The following is a 14,692-nucleotide window of genomic DNA, read 5'->3' as shown; positions in this document are numbered from 1 at the left end:
AATGGGAAAATTTATATCATTTTCAAATTGTGAGAGAGAACAGACAAAAGCTAATAACTTTCTCAATGATCAGTTCTTACTTCTTACAAGAGATATGTGAAAAGGTAAAATTTATACAACCTTTTGTTACTACTTAAATCCTCTTACATCTTGTACGAACCTCTATAGAGAGAATGAATCAGAGAGGAACAATGATAGGAGCTCGAGGAACTCTAGGCTGTAGAGGAACACAGTCCCAGTCCTTACCAGCTCGAGCAACTGAGAAATGTTTTGGAATCCATGATTCTCCAATAGCCTCTCTTTTCCTCAAAGACTCCCTCTGCCTCTCCTCCACATCTCTCTTCGCTTCTCTTGCTTTCTCCCAATCTTTCCTCATGATCCCTTCACTCACCTCACTCCACACCATCCCCGACTCGCTCTCACTCACCTCCTGCATGCATACCAGAAATAACTTAATTAAAGAATATTGAAGCATTAAAATTTATGATCTCCCGGGAAAGTTTCTAAATAAAGTAACCGTACCTGCAGGTTCTTGACAATGGGAGTTTTGAGTTTTGCAATGTTTTCATTCGCTTTGTATATAACCTCAAGCTCTCCTGTCTTGGTATTTTTCGCGGTAACAGTTCTGAAAACATTTACCTCACTGTAAGTTTTGATGTTCAACTGCAATAAAAACTTTGAAACATGGATTATAGCTAGCTTCTTCTTTTGTTTTGTTACGTACCTGTCCCAGTGTCCAAAGATTTCATAGAGTTGTTTCCTAGAGGAAGATTCAAATATCTTTCCTTTAATGGCTCTTTTGTTGTTTCCTGTGAATCTACTGACAAAGGAGTCGGAGAGTAACTGCAACTCGGCTTCGAGTCTCGTCTCCGGGCACTTTATTACCACTTTTCCGGCCCATTGAGCCCCCATCGCCGGTAAAAACGTCATCAGTAGTTTTGGTTGGTTCATTACGTAAGTCTCTTTGTGATTTACAACTTTCATAACTCTTTTACCCTTCAACTCAACCTCTACGTACGTACCTTTAATGTAATTAGAAAAGTGAGAAATCTCAATTCATTAAACGTGTATTCTTGGAGTGGGTTAATAATCTATAAAGTATAAAATATTATAATTGAGATTTCTCATTTGATTATTATACGTACCACGAAATTTAGGTGTGAAGTATTGACATAACATTACGTCTATGTTTTCTTTCTCGTGAGTTGCATGAAGAGCTGACACTGGTGGATGATGCGATATCTGAAAATATCAAAACACATAACATTATATGTTCATTGATCTTTAATACTAATTTTCGTATACACTGAAAGAGTTATTTTATAAAAACAATACTAGTATTATAGAAGAAAAAAGTTTAAAACACTTGCCTGCTCGACGAGAACGTTGATATGAGCATTGGACACGTGGTGAGTTTCGCCGATGACAGGGTTATAGGGAGCCATGCCAAATACCAATGGCCGGAGAGTTGCGATGTACCACGTCACGACTGATTTGAGCCGTTCGATTGGTTGATCACGACGACTACATTCGCCGAGTAGATCGTGACCATCGAAACTGTACACTATCTCGCCATAGCATTGCAGCTGCGATCTCGGTAGGTTCATTTGAGGTGGAAGCTTTTCACAGTAAATCAAACTTATGTTTTAGTTATATAAATTGAAGCATGTTATTATCAAGTTTAGATTATTTACAAGTGCTAGCTAGATGATAATGTAATTATGTTTAATATATGTTTCAAGTTAAATATACGAAACTATAAGAGCAAATTTTGGATATACAATGTGGAAAACCTTAATAGAGAGAAAAATCGAATCTCTTTTTTTGGGTGATAAAATTTTGTGGAGTGGTATATAAGTTAGACCCAAAAAAGTATATACTAAACATAGTACATCTTCAAATAAATACTTGAATATACATACTTCACTTTTTTCATCGATGACAAACAGAGAAAAAAGAGACACAAACAAGCGTTACGTACCTGAAAATTAGAGAGATCAGATCCTGGCCGTACGTTTTTGAAGAGGCTTAGGATCCGCTGGATGAGATTGGGAGGTGTGTTTTCAGAGTCTTCTTTCTCATCTTCCAACGAGAAAGGCTTCGCCAAAACAACCTGCTTCCCCATTTCTTCTTCTTCTTCTTCTTCTTCTTCTTCTTCTTCTTCTTCTTCTTCTTCTTCTTCTTCTTCTTCTTCTTCTTCTTCTTCTTCTGCCTTCATTTGCACACAAAACAAGTTCAAAGCCAACCCTAAGAAAACGAACTTTATACTGTATATGTATAGAATCAATGTGAAAAGTGAAGCAAACACATATCATGACATACCCTAGAAGAGTGATGAAGAGAAGCGATTGTTGAGGCTAGCCTTCTAATTGACGTTGTTTACAAAGATTGTAAGAAAAAGCAAAAGAAGTAGGTATCAGAATCAAACCCTCATGATGAATTAAAAAAGAACCTAAAATGGTAGATTATAATTAGCCAGTCGATGGATGATGCTATTAATAGAACAACATGCATATCCAGAGAGATTCACCTAACCAAGGCTAGATCTTTAATAAGGATCAGGTTACAAGGTAAAGAAAACGTATGGAGTTTTGCTCAATGTGTGTATATTATATACTCCCTTTTTTTTTTTTTGGACAAAGAGTATTATATACTCCCTTTGTGCTAACATATAAGATGTTTTAAACTTTTTTTTATATTCCACATTATTAGATTTTCTCATTTATACAAATTTTATATTAATTTTAATTGTGTATGATTATTTAAAACTTTCAATATTTCTTACTATTAAGGGGGTGTATTTAAAGTGGAATTATGTATTTGTAAATCTTTTCAAAACTCACCTAAAACCATGGGATTAACTAAGGAAATCCTCTCAAATCCTTCAAAATCATTAAAAATCTCTACAAACTATTTTCAATAACAGTGTATTTAAATGTGGATTTTGAAATCATTAGTTTAATAAAATTGGATTTTTATGAGATTTTCTAAAATCCATGTTTGAATAACATATGATTTATAAATTATACACAAATCTCTTTAAATTCCACTCTGAATACACCCCCTTAATGATTTTGAAGCATTTGAGAGGATTTCCTTAGTTAAAGGTATAGAAATCCAAACCCCATGATTTAAGGTGAGATTTGTAAGGATTTGATAAAAATCATATGAACTTTCTTAAAATCATCAAAATCATTTATTAAAACTTAAGAAAACTCAAATTACTTAAAAATTCTACTTTGAATACACCCCCTTAAGTAAATTTTTGTAAAAACATTTATTATTTCTTAATATTTGTGCTTTTAGCTTAAAAAATCATAAATATGATACTTCATCTCTTCCTAATTGATATACTCCCTCTATTCCAAATTATAAGATTTTTTAAACAAATTTTTGTTTCATTTTGTAAGATTTTATCCAATTTTTAGGCATAATTTATGTTTATTTAGTATATTATATGACTATTTATATTCTCCTCTCTCTCTTTTAGTTATTCCTTAAACATTTATAGTTTCTTAAACATTGTGTTTTTAGCTTAAAAATCTAAAAAAATGGAATAGAGAGAGTATTTTTAGATTTTTCACACATATTAAGAAACATTTTAAATTTAGTTATAACTAAATCATTTTTTGTAATTTGGAGTCTTTTTTAACTTTAAATCAATAGTTTTAGTTGTTTATATTAAAATTTGCAAATCCTAATTAATAACTAATAAAAAAACATAGATAACTTAAAAATTCGAAAAAATTTATAGAAAATAGATTAATAAAGAGCATAGGATATAAACAACTATAACTTTTAGTTTTTTTTTTGCAAAAAATTTTTTACGACTTTACTTGAATCTGAACTTTATTACGATTTTTGTTCTTTTTTTTTGTTCCGTGAAACACTTATCATATATCATCTCATTTTTTATTTTTAAATTGTAAGACTAGCATGACAAATTGACAAAAAAAAAATAGAGTAGATGTATTTCTACGAGAACGCTGGATAGCAATTTCCCTTTCACATTCGAATTTTACACAACTCTAAATATTAACTGATTATTGATTCATGCAAATTGAACAACTTGGAGCATCATATCAGACATCATAAGCATTTATTTCTTTCGTTATTTCAAAGGCAAAAGAGAAATTTAGTATTACAATAGTTTTAAAAACAGTCATAGGTATCTCAACGAAGCCATCGATACACTTGAAAACCTTTCGAATCATACCGGGCTTTAAATTGCTTCATTTGGGATCCGAAGTACGAACTCCCTGGCGCTTGAAAAATTCTCTGAATCCATAAGGACTCATATCATAATTGTACTGCCAAATGCAACATACAAGGAAAAGTTACCAATCTTTAGTCTCTGCAATGGATGAATATATGTGTAAAAGACAATTTGTGATGCTTCCACTTACAGGTACAACTTTCACTGAATACCGAGTGACATTTGGATCCTGTACCTTACCTTCATTACCCGCCTGCATCAGAAGGATGTTCATTTTACGAGATACACGAAAGCATAAATGGTTTAAACAGGTTATATACACGAATTTAGAACTATACTTGTTGTGGGCTATGGAAGATTTCAATGAAAGGATATTCGCTTTTCTGACGAGTTATACAGAATCCGGGATACTTGGGGCACTCAACCTGAAACAATCCAAACACAACAGTCCCTTAATAGTTTAGAAAGTTTTCATTTTGTCTTATTTTATACTGTTTACGAACTCACTCTCATAAACTTTATGTTAGGATAGAACTCAGCAGCAGCTTCCTCAAGCATCCGGTCAAGATGTTGTGTGTAGTTACTTCTGTTTTATGGAAGAAGACACTTAAATTGGAAACATAACAAAGAGGGAGGGTAATTTGCAGGGTTCTGGAGAAGGTTAATTTACCTTATGGTGAATGCGACAACCACTGGATAACCCTGGTGAAGGAGTTGGACAAACTCTCTTTCTGATGTAAAATGAAGAACCCGCGATGGCCCGAGATCCTTAGGATAGCCGCTGTAATACCTTCATTTCAACAGAAAGATCAACCCTTTTCCATGATTGGTCTCTACGATGTCACAGTTATAGAATTTAACAAAACAAACTCAAAAAGCATTACTTGCAAGTGGAGCGAAGCTGGAGAAGCATTCTATCAAGAAATGTTGAATCTCCCATCTGAGCAAACCAAATATATACCAGACTCAGGAAAATATTCCGATAGCTTATTATGTGATAACAGAGCAATACTTGGAGATAGATTTTTGCATTTTGAGTATATTTTTCTCCAGTAACTAAAAGCCAATGTAAAGATCAAGTTCATCAATATAAGTAAGTGAAACCAATAAATCCCTTTAAGAGTTATGACAGAAAGGTATAAAATTTCTTTCAGGCATTTCATCGAACAACATGAGCGCGCTAAAAATGAACCTCCACTGATCTCATCACATCAATGCAAAAGCAGTCATGTGGTTTCCGAAAACGTATTCAAGCATTGAATAAAACGCATAAAGAATATAAATTTCGCCAATCAAACAAAAAACCCAAAAAAAAAGAACCAAAGTAAAGACTGTAAGTAAATCCTAACAAAGAAGATAAATTGCAATTCGCTTACTTCTATCTTTTCTAGTGAAACGAATTCGAATCAACAGATACACAAAGCTTTTGAGGAGATATGTTAAACCTGAAGGGCTTGTTTCGATTTTACTCTCACTGCTGAAAGCCTCGAACCAGAATCGTGGATTATGAATTTAAATTGAAGACGAAGAATAATTTTTTTTTTTTCTGTTTTAAATCAAGAGAAAAAGGAAAATTAGAAAAAAGGAAAATAGCTAAACGTTTTTTAAAAAAGGAAAATTAGAGAAAAAGAAATAGTTGGCGACAAAGAAAAAAGAAAATAGTTGGCGAAAAAAAAAAGAAAAAAGGAAATAGCTAAACGTTTTAAAAAACGGGTTCCTCTTTCCCTTTGGTAGATATTAGCTATCTCAATTTTATCATTAATTGGATTTAAAGCTCTGGCTTCATGAGGTTTGGACTGTGCCATGAGGGACTTTTCAACATGTTTTTGGTCTTTTTAATTGGATGTTTCAGGTTTTAAGTAAAGTCACTGTCTTCAGGGGTCTTGTTCTTCCTCTTAACTATTCTTTTTCTTCTTCTTTCTTTTATTTACTAGTTACTTACATTACTCTCTTCGTCTTGCAGGCATTTCTGTCATCACATATGCTTCACCTGCTACCTACGGCTTCAGCCTTCTTATTGGTTCCCTTTTCTAAACGAATCTCTATTTTCTTCTGAATTTTCACTATGGTTCGGTGTTTTTTTCCTAATTACATGTGATTTACTTGTAATCCTGTTATTTCAGGTTTTGGATGATGCTCTTATGGATCAATGTCACTGTCTTCAGGGGTTTTGTTCTTCCTCTTAACACTTCTTTTTTCCTCTTTTTTTTTTTATTGTTTAGTTATATACATCTCTTTCTACCTCTTGTAGGTGTTTTGGAAGCAATTTACGATATGTTCATCGCGTATTCATCTCCATGATACGTCTTCAGGCCTTCTCATGGTTTCCCTTTTCTAAACACCTTGTCGACTTTTTGTTTCTTGGTTTAGGTTTGAGTGGTTTACTTGTTTTTTTTCTTATTTCAGGTTTTGGATGATGCTTTTAGCCATCAGTGAAGGGCTTGGACTTGTTTCTTCTCTGTGCTATATGTCTACGAATTCTGAGTTTAACTTTCAGGTTACCTCGGATATGTACACCTTTTTGCCTAGCAGTTGTTTTATTTATTATTGGCTACTGTTGGTCCTCTGCCTCTTTTGTTTCCCAGATGTTCTTGTTGTGTAGACACATTCAGATGAGAGATGACCCACAAGTTCAGGTATTTCCTCGAGGTCTATGTGGTTTATTCAGGTTCTTGCGTTCTTTTACCTAAATTGATGATGTGTTTTTGGAAAAAAAATGAATCTTATTGCGATTATTTTCTTGGGCCTAATTTAAATGTGGCAAGTCACAGCTACTTGGAAGAAGGTGATCACACGTGAAGAATGGGAGATGAAACTAAATGCTGTAAACTCTGGTGATGAATATTCTTGGGACTGAAGGTTATGTAGAAGCTGCTGAGAAATTCCAAAGGGAGTCTGAAATCAGATGTATCCTTTTTTGTGATTCTGTTGAGTGTTTGTGCCCTCTGTTTGGTTTGTGGAATTTGAGTGTTTGTTTTCTTCCAGCCGAGTTTGTTTTCATATCTTTTCATCTCCTGCAGAAGGCTGGACATGTGATAGATATTCAGGTTTTGTTCCTTTTTCCCTCTAAAATCTGTTGCAACATCTTTTATGGAGCAGTGATGGTTCATGCCTCGAGTATCATCTCTTCTTCTTCTTAACGCGTCTCTAATTTTTTTGTTTTTTTTTGTTTGTTTCGGTAACTAAGTAAGTTTCTTCGTCTTGCAGGTGTTTTGGAAGCGGAAGCGAAGTGAAAGCGACAGTGGGATCATAGATTCGCTTCCAAAACGCCTCTTTCTATTTGTGAATTACTTCACGAGAAGTAAGCTTTGGAGTTCCTCACTGGTTGACTCAAGGAGTGATCTCATATGTATGAATCCTTTTTTCGTGTTATCTCTCCTCTGTATGTCTTATTGTATTATTTTGCAGGATTTCTTTATCAATCACTATACTTCTGAACCTTTGCAGTCTACTCGCAGTCAGATGAAAGATGATCATAACTTCGTTTTAAATGGGTTTGTACTTATTTTCTGTCCTTTTCATGATGGATGATATGTCTACTAAAGTAGTTTTTGTATTTGAACATCTTCAAGTCTGAGCTCCTCTTATGAAGAAAGCTAGACATGTTGTTATTCAGGTTTCGTTCCTCTGCAATCTTTTAATTCATACTTCTGGGATTTTGATTTTTGGTATGTTGAGGATGCAAAGCAGACAGTGTCCCATTTTGATTTTTTAGCATCGATGGTTGAATTTATTTACATGTGGTGTTTTCTTTTTCTTCCTTATTCTGTTTTGGTTACCATTATATTTAATGGAGATGTGATCAGCTTACCTCCCCTTATCTGCTTGTGCCTGTCAAATTATTGCTGCACGGTGCTAGTAAAAGTCTAAATCAGTACTTTTACAGTTTTACTTATTCAGGTAAAAACGAACCTCGATTATGAAACTACGTCGTTCTTAAAGAACCTAAACCATTCTCTCCTCCAAACCAATCCCAGATTTCTCAGCCTCATGAAATGAGAAAAACAAAAGAAACATACAAAAAGAATACGTTTTGATTCCATTTTTCGTCTAAAGCATAACTTTTGTTCCCTCATAAACAAAACCAAAAATAAAAACACAATTTTCATTTATTTTGATCGAAACAGTAATGAATCTATTTGGCACGAAATCGAAGATTTGATGAAGAAAAAGCATTTGTGTCAAAAATGGCGATTCATGAAGAGATCCAGTTTTTAAGAACACAAGACCCTCCTTGCACTTCTGGCGCATCGCCGTCTCAAGATCACCGGTTCGAGAAGCTTCGCGGTGTCCGATGGCGAATTAACCTCGGAATTCTCCCGTCTTCTCCTTCCTCCACCATTGATGAGCTTCGCAGAGTAACCGCTGATTCCAGAAGAAGGTTTTGACTTTTCCCCCTACATTTTTCACCATTCTTAGTTTGAACATTTCAGGGTTTTGCATTTCTCGATTTGGTAGCTCCAGATTCAGACTCAGATCAATTCATGGAAACAGAAGTTTATATTTTTTATATGTTGATTATTTAGTAAAAGTTTTGACTTTTATGTGTTGTTTCTTAGTTATGCTGCTTTGAGAAGACGACTCTTAATTGATCCACATTTACCCAAGAAAGGAACCAATTCTTCAGATCTAACTATTGATAATCCCTTATCACAAAATCCTGGTAATATTCTAAACTTTACTGTCTCTCTTCTTTCAAATACATTCAATTGCATTTTCTCTCCCATGTAGTACTGATGATATGAAGCCTTCTGGATTGTGTAGATAGTACTTGGGGAAGATTCTTTCGTAATGCAGAGCTCGAGAAAACGCTTGATCAAGATCTCTCTCGGTTGTATCCAGAGCATGGAAGTTACTTTCAGTCCTCTGGATGTCAAGGGATGCTTAGAAGGGTTCTTCTCTTGTGGTGTTTGAAACATCCGGAGATTGGTTATAGACAAGGTTAGACACTTGGTTTTTTTAGGGTGATTTGCGGGAGATGTTTTGTGGTTTTAATGGGATTTTTTTTTTGGTTTTAGGGATGCATGAATTATTGGCTCCTTTGCTTTATGTTCTTCAAGTGGATGTGCAATATCTTACCGAAGTGAGATCAAACTATGAAGATCAGTTCATTGATTTGTTTGACGAATTGGCCTTTCAAGAACGCGATTCTGGAGCATATGACTTCGATATAAAAAAGGTTTTGGATGGTTCCATGGAAGACGAAGAAGATGGGCCATCATTTGGAAGCACCAATAAGAAGAAAAAACCCAAGAGTTTTGATGAGCTTGACACCGAGACGCAGACCGCTGTGCTGTTGAGTGATGCATATGGAGCGGAAGGCGAATTGGGAATCGTTCTATCTGAGAAGTTCATGGAACATGATGCTTACACAATGTTCGACGCTCTGATGTATGGTGGATCATCCCTTGGTTCAGTTTCTGTTGCGAATTTCTTTGTTTATTCCGCTCCAAACGACTCTGTCACTGGACTGCCTCCTGTGATCGAAGCTTCTGGGGCGTTGTATCATTTACTGTCTCTGGTCGATGCTTCTCTTCACAGCCACCTCGTTGAGCTTGGCGTTGAACCACAGTACTTTGCTCTCCGATGGTTACGGGTTTTGTTTGGGAGAGAGTTTCCGCTGTATAATCTATTGATTGTGTGGGATGAGATATTTTCTGCTGACAATTCTGAGGTGGAGAGAAGCGTTGAGGCTGATTTAGGGTTTGAATTCAGGATCCTTAGCTCTCCCAGAGGAGCTCTGGTTGCTGGAATGGCCGTTTCGATGATACTTTATCTTAGATCATCGCTGCTGGCAACCGAAAACGCAACATCTTCACTCAAGAGGTTACTGAATTTTCCAGAGGACATTGATCTGGGCAAAGTTATCGAAAAGGCCAAGACATTGCAGAGTCTTGCTTTGGAAATCAATGCTCGTCGTGATTTAGTTCTGAAAGGGTCGAGAAAACCGATGAGAGGTCACAGCTTATCGGTTGATTCGATCTCACTTAGCTCTTCTCCTGTTGGAATAGTACCCGAGAGCTACTGGGAAGAGAAGTGGAGAGTTTTGAACAGCGCAGAAGAAGAAGAACGGAAAAAAAAAGCGTTGCAGAGACCAAAAGCAGGGAAGAAGAGTTGGTCAGAAAGAGTAAAGCTAAGGCTTTCAAGGACAGAATCTGATCCTTCACCTGCTGAAGCAAATAAAAGTGCAAACAAGCCGCCTATTAGACGAAGTTTACTCGATGATTTATCCCGACAACTCGGTGAAAAAGAGATTGACTCTCCTGAATTACCAAACCTGGAAACTGATATCGAACGCTCATCTACAGTATCTGATTCACCCAGCTTGGATTATGAGGATAACAATTATGATAAAGGAAAAAGTGAGAACCAGATGGATTTGCCTCTTTCCGTTCCTGAGAACGAGTCAGAGACGACATCAGGGATGAATATTTTTAGAGAGAGAAATATATTTTCAGGTAAATTCCAGAGGCTATGGAGATTAGGTAGAAACTTGTCTGGTGAGGAGACCTCGGAGACCAAAGATGCTAAACCGATAGATTCTGAACATGGAAAGACAGATTCAGATTCAACTGCAGGTAACGGAGATGCATTAAAGAACACAGGACGGTCCATGCTTGAACATATTAAGGTAAAATTTGGCGAATCGAATGATTGGATTTGATTATTATATGAACCCAAACTAAAGATGACTTGACTCAATATTGTGAATGTTTCGGTATCAGGTAATAGAGTCAGTGTTGGAGCTAAACTCACCGGAGAATATGACTGAGAACGGAAGACTAACAGTTGAAGAAGCTCTTAGAGAACTTCGTAGACTTGGAAACATGTTGTTGTCGGAAATGTAAAGTTCATTTTTTCAGAATCAGCTTACATCAGTGTATTGTGAAGATTCATTTGTATCTACGTGTGTATGTGAGTGTGAGATAGAGTGTGTAACTGTTATGTATATATCAGAAATTTTGATGAGGGTTTTGTTTTACTTTTAGCAGTTGCACAATAAGAAATCTAGGTTTCTTCTATCACAAGGGACCTGAGTTAACGGGTTTTTAACGGTTCTTAGCGACAAGAGAAGTGAGAGTGCATTAAATTATATAACTTTCCCTCCTCTTTTTTTGCCCCTGGCCGTTAACTCTTACCGTTGAAATAAATTTGCAAAATTTGAATAGAAAGCATAAATAGAGGGGAAAATACAAAATGATTAAGTTATATATTAAGCTGAAATAAGTATTCAAATTAATGGAAACAAAAAGAAGAAAAATCCTGACAATGTAGAAGAGTTTTATACTAGAAGAAAAGAATGAAAGAATAATAAATAATAACCTGAATCAAATCGAAATTAAGAAGAAGATGAAAAAAGAGACAAGTTATTGAGATGGCCTTTCTAAAGGAGCATATGGTGATGACTGTGTTGCTGTTGTTGAGTACCAGATGAAGGAGGAGCTGGGAGAGCGAGGAAGTCACCAAATGGGTTAGGAGATGAAGCAGATGCAGGGTTTGGTGAGAACTGATGATGGTGATAAGGTGAATAGTTGTTGTTGTTATATGGACTTTGGTTATTCATCATCATCATTTGTTGTTGTTGCATTGCCATTTGAACGTTGGTTGGTGGAGCCATGTTATTAGACATTGCAAAAGGATCATGTTGCATCCCAAAGGGATTCGGATTCGATGACAAGGCTGGTTCTATGGCTGTCGCTGTGGCTCCAAATCCGTAACCGGCGTTTGTTAATTGGATTTGCCTTCTTGCTGTATCATCTTCGTATAGACTGTCTAGTAGAAGATTGTCAAATCCACCACCCTGTAAACAGAGATACTATTTGAGTACAAATAGACATTTTGAGTTCAAATCCGAACGGGAGAGACTTACGAGTTTTGTAGCTATTGTGGGACGAGGGTTGTTGTTGTTATTGTTGTTCTGTGGTGTGACTAGTGCAAGTTCCCAACCACTTCCTCCGGCTTCTATTAAGCTTAGACTATTAGATGGACCTGAAGTTTCATGTCCTGTAGAGAGAACTTCTCATCACTGTGTTATCTCTTCCAACAATGGTATATTTGAGAAAGTCTAGAGTTTTTTAAATGGGATTGTTCTGTTTGTCTCTCTACCTGGTGGATATATCGCGAGAGCGAATGCATTGTTTTGCTCTATCTCTGCGGCTTTTGGGTTTATTTCATTCAGACCCTGCACCAATCCAAGGAAAAGGATCACTTAGTATTGAGGTTTTGGTATATACTATAATGTATGGAGATGAAGAAGAGTCACCAGTAAGTCATCAGTGTCTATCAATGGTGAAGGTTTAGCTTCTTCCTCTTCTTTCTCCTCTTTAGGCTCTTCTTCCTCTTCCTCGATAAGCGGCTGATCATTTTCGTTGTCTTCGTTTTGGTTATCTTCTTCTGCAGGTTCTTCAGGCTGTTCTTCTTCTTGTTCTTGTTCTTCCTCCTCTTTTTCCTGATACTCCTATTAATAAAAAAACAGAACAAAATGTCAAATCATAAGAAGACCTTGATCATCGGTATTAAATTTAACCAAGGATTGAGAATATAACGAAAGATAAAGTTTCTTTTACCAGTTTTTTCTGTACAGAGCCACTCTGAGGTGCTTCTTTAATGTACTCTTCCATTGTCGCAAGAAACGAAGGAGGAGGCTGAAAACAGTGTTTAGATAAGTGAATTACACAACTGTTACACAAAATATAAACCTGATCCAAAAAGCTAAGAACCAACCTGTCTTAAGGTTGGGAACTGAAAGTTCCTTGCAAGCTCTAGCCCTTTGCAGTAATCATAAAACTCAGCCAAATTCTCAGCCTGTGCAAAGCAAAACATCAACAAGCAAAGCTTACGAAAATTAGCTTAATATACGCGTAAAATATAATAAGCTAGAAGAAAGAAGTGAAGTTGCTTCACCTGTTGACCAGCCCGTTTGTATATGTTTAGAGCTTTAACTGCATCATGTCTTGACATCTCAAAGAACTACAATGACACAGAGAAAACTACAATCTATGAATAGGAAAGCGCAGAGCGAATTAAAGAGCGAAAGCAGGTAATGAAACTGATTTTTTTGGAACAGACCATGTCAACAAGATTAATGATTCCATCATTGATAGCACAATAGATTTTGAAGCTTTCTTTAAGCACCAATGCAAGTGCATATTGGATTAGATAGTTGCTATAAGCTGCTCCTTCAGGCTGCAAAGCTGAAAACAAATTAGAAAATTTCTTCTCCAGAAAAAAAAAAAAAAAAAAAAAAATTTTGAATCTGCATATATGACTTTACTTGACATCCGATAAGCCGGTAAAGAAGCTGTTGCAACGCAGGTAACTGTTCTAATAGATCTTCACCAGACAGCATTCTTGTTCTATGCGTCTACAGAACCATTGAACAAAGGTTTCTAGTAAAAGATAAAATTTTGAATGCTTCTTCATGATGTTAAGTAGTTAGGAGGAGACAAACCTTGGAAGCTGCACCTGAAGCTTTTGGCAAACGCTCTGCCTCGATGTCATACTTTAAAACCCGATAACATTCAAGCCGCTCTTCTAGAAAGAGCGCGTATGTTCTAACCCAAGCAGAACAGTCCCAGGCTGCATCAAAGAAACAGTATATGATGGTTACATTTACAAGAGCTGAAGAAATGCAAGTACTGTATATATATAGATGGAGAATTAGTTTATTCATACCAAGAGGACTTGTATCGTCTTTGAAGTTAGAAATTCTGAGAATATGTCTTCTGTGTGAGTAATTAAGAAGCTCTTCTCTAAACGTTGGGTCACCTTCTCTTAATGTTCTATGAATCACTATCAATACCTTCATTGCAACCTGTGTGATTGTCAAACTAATTCAAGAATTGTTTTACAAAGAAAAATGTGTTTTATAAAATTCAGAATTTTTCATATTAAAGAAGAAAACTTACAACCCAATTGCGAGTTTTCGATAATCTTTTTGATAATGCATGAATGCAATAAGCTACATCTGCTCGTGGTTGTATCACAGATGTCGCAGAGAATATCTCTATAGAAAATTTTAAAATCATCGTTACATTCTCTGAATCATATCAAATACGGTGATGTTAATTAGGAGACTTAGACAAAAACAGAGGAATTAACTTACTACGAACATGACGTTCTTTGGGAGGGGATTCAACATGATTCGTTGCCTTGACGATCGCAATATCTAAATCCTATACATTATAACGATCCAAACCAAACAAAAAAAAACATGCATATTTGAGAATCTGAATCTTTTCATGATTTCAAGATTTACAAATGGTGAGATGAAGAAGCTGACCTTGAATTCGCTGTTGACCTTAGCGAGACCAACGGTGGTGGTATCCTTAAGCGCTCCGTAGGCCTTTCGGAAGCTCGTGAACGTTCCCATCGATCGGACACTTTTTTGATAAAGATATAATTAACGTTTCTGATCTTGGTGAAAAATGCGGATTTGTGGATGCAGTAATAATATGATTTTTGAGCGAGGAAGAA

General features: G+C 35.9%; 4 protein-coding genes and 1 long non-coding RNA gene across 7 annotated transcripts; 2 read left to right on the top strand and 3 right to left on the bottom strand.

The window, feature by feature from the left end:
- Nucleotides 1-125: 125 nt before the first annotated feature.
- LOC17875590 (oxysterol-binding protein-related protein 4C) lies at nucleotides 126-2,566 on the bottom strand. The gene is made up of 7 exons (XM_006281361.2): nucleotides 2,323-2,566; nucleotides 1,982-2,212; nucleotides 1,371-1,619; nucleotides 1,146-1,242; nucleotides 725-1,022; nucleotides 523-625; nucleotides 126-430 (listed from the first exon to the last, which is right to left on the bottom strand). Exons 2-7 carry the CDS (start codon nucleotides 2,123-2,125, stop codon nucleotides 179-181), a joined length of 1,143 nt encoding a protein of 380 aa, XP_006281423.1. The 5' UTR covers nucleotides 2,126-2,212; nucleotides 2,323-2,566; the 3' UTR covers nucleotides 126-178.
- Nucleotides 2,567-4,031: 1,465 nt separating this feature from the next.
- On the bottom strand, nucleotides 4,032-5,769 carry LOC17876501. Of its 2 annotated transcripts, none has more exons than XM_006281172.2 (7): nucleotides 5,662-5,769; nucleotides 5,101-5,156; nucleotides 4,887-5,006; nucleotides 4,724-4,802; nucleotides 4,555-4,641; nucleotides 4,407-4,469; nucleotides 4,032-4,310 (listed from the first exon to the last, which is right to left on the bottom strand). In XM_006281172.2, the coding sequence occupies exons 2-7, from the start codon at nucleotides 5,154-5,156 to the stop codon at nucleotides 4,233-4,235; spliced, it is 483 nt and encodes a 160-aa protein (XP_006281234.1). In that variant the 5' UTR covers nucleotides 5,662-5,769; the 3' UTR covers nucleotides 4,032-4,232. The 2 variants fall into 2 exon arrangements, with proteins under 2 accessions (XP_006281234.1, XP_023643362.1); XM_023787594.1 differs by having other exon boundaries at nucleotides 5,593-5,688.
- Nucleotides 5,770-6,480: 711 nt separating this feature from the next.
- LOC111828953 lies at nucleotides 6,481-7,834 on the top strand. 2 transcript variants are annotated; one of them, XR_002832600.1, is made up of 4 exons: nucleotides 6,481-6,852; nucleotides 6,982-7,263; nucleotides 7,424-7,565; nucleotides 7,664-7,834. It is a non-coding gene; the product is annotated as an uncharacterized LOC111828953 (long non-coding RNA). The 2 variants fall into 2 exon arrangements; XR_002832601.1 differs by having other exon boundaries at nucleotides 6,982-7,333.
- A 383-nt stretch (nucleotides 7,835-8,217) lies between these two features.
- LOC17875603 (TBC1 domain family member 5 homolog B) lies at nucleotides 8,218-11,200 on the top strand. Its single transcript, XM_023777461.1, has 5 exons — nucleotides 8,218-8,597; nucleotides 8,776-8,879; nucleotides 8,981-9,157; nucleotides 9,235-10,847; nucleotides 10,942-11,200. Exons 1-5 carry the CDS (start codon nucleotides 8,404-8,406, stop codon nucleotides 11,062-11,064), a joined length of 2,211 nt encoding a protein of 736 aa, XP_023633229.1. The 5' UTR covers nucleotides 8,218-8,403; the 3' UTR covers nucleotides 11,065-11,200.
- Nucleotides 11,201-11,483: 283 nt separating this feature from the next.
- On the bottom strand, nucleotides 11,484-14,588 carry LOC17876502 (putative clathrin assembly protein At5g57200). The gene is made up of 14 exons (XM_006279446.2): nucleotides 14,499-14,588; nucleotides 14,322-14,391; nucleotides 14,125-14,222; nucleotides 13,892-14,030; nucleotides 13,668-13,795; nucleotides 13,491-13,580; nucleotides 13,286-13,402; nucleotides 13,121-13,186; nucleotides 12,941-13,021; nucleotides 12,784-12,861; nucleotides 12,480-12,674; nucleotides 12,323-12,398; nucleotides 12,087-12,220; nucleotides 11,484-12,017 (listed from the first exon to the last, which is right to left on the bottom strand). The coding sequence occupies exons 1-14, from the start codon at nucleotides 14,586-14,588 to the stop codon at nucleotides 11,601-11,603; spliced, it is 1,779 nt and encodes a 592-aa protein (XP_006279508.1). The 3' UTR covers nucleotides 11,484-11,600.
- Nucleotides 14,589-14,692: the final 104 nt, after the last annotated feature.

The sequence above is a fragment of the Capsella rubella genome, unplaced genomic scaffold (assembly GCF_000375325.1).
Source record: "Capsella rubella cultivar Monte Gargano unplaced genomic scaffold, Caprub1_0 scaffold_8, whole genome shotgun sequence".
Taxonomy (NCBI): Eukaryota; Viridiplantae; Streptophyta; class Magnoliopsida; order Brassicales; family Brassicaceae; genus Capsella; species Capsella rubella.
Note: the sequence above shows the minus strand (reverse complement) of the source record. Positions and strands in the feature narration are given on the sequence as shown.

Coding starts and splice junctions, on each gene's coding strand:
- LOC17876501 (XM_006281172.2), bottom strand. CDS start 5,156: ATGGGAGATTCAACATTTCTTGATAGAATGCTTCTCCAGCTTCGCTCC. Junction 4,642..4,723: donor CTAACATAAAGTTTATGAGA/GTGAGTTCGTAA, acceptor GGATTGTTTCAG/GTTGAGTGCCCCAAGTATCC. Junction 4,470..4,554: donor TCTTCCATAGCCCACAACAA/GTATAGTTCTAA, acceptor CTTCTGATGCAG/GCGGGTAATGAAGGTAAGGT.
- LOC17875590 (XM_006281361.2), bottom strand. CDS start 2,125: ATGGGGAAGCAGGTTGTTTTGGCGAAGCCTTTCTCGTTGGAAGATGAG. Junction 1,620..1,981: donor CTGATCTCTCTAATTTTCAG/GTACGTAACGCT, acceptor TACTGTGAAAAG/CTTCCACCTCAAATGAACCT. Junction 1,243..1,370: donor TCAACGTTCTCGTCGAGCAG/GCAAGTGTTTTA, acceptor TGATATTTTCAG/ATATCGCATCATCCACCAGT.
- LOC17876502 (XM_006279446.2), bottom strand. CDS start 14,588: ATGGGAACGTTCACGAGCTTCCGAAAGGCCTACGGAGCGCTTAAGGAT. Junction 14,223..14,321: donor CAAAGAACGTCATGTTCGTA/GTAAGTTAATTC, acceptor AATTTTCTATAG/AGATATTCTCTGCGACATCT. Junction 14,031..14,124: donor CGAAAACTCGCAATTGGGTT/GTAAGTTTTCTT, acceptor ACAATCACACAG/GTTGCAATGAAGGTATTGAT.
- LOC17875603 (XM_023777461.1), top strand. CDS start 8,404: ATGGCGATTCATGAAGAGATCCAGTTTTTAAGAACACAAGACCCTCCT. Junction 8,598..8,775: donor ACCGCTGATTCCAGAAGAAG/GTTTTGACTTTT, acceptor GTTGTTTCTTAG/TTATGCTGCTTTGAGAAGAC. Junction 10,848..10,941: donor CCATGCTTGAACATATTAAG/GTAAAATTTGGC, acceptor TTTCGGTATCAG/GTAATAGAGTCAGTGTTGGA.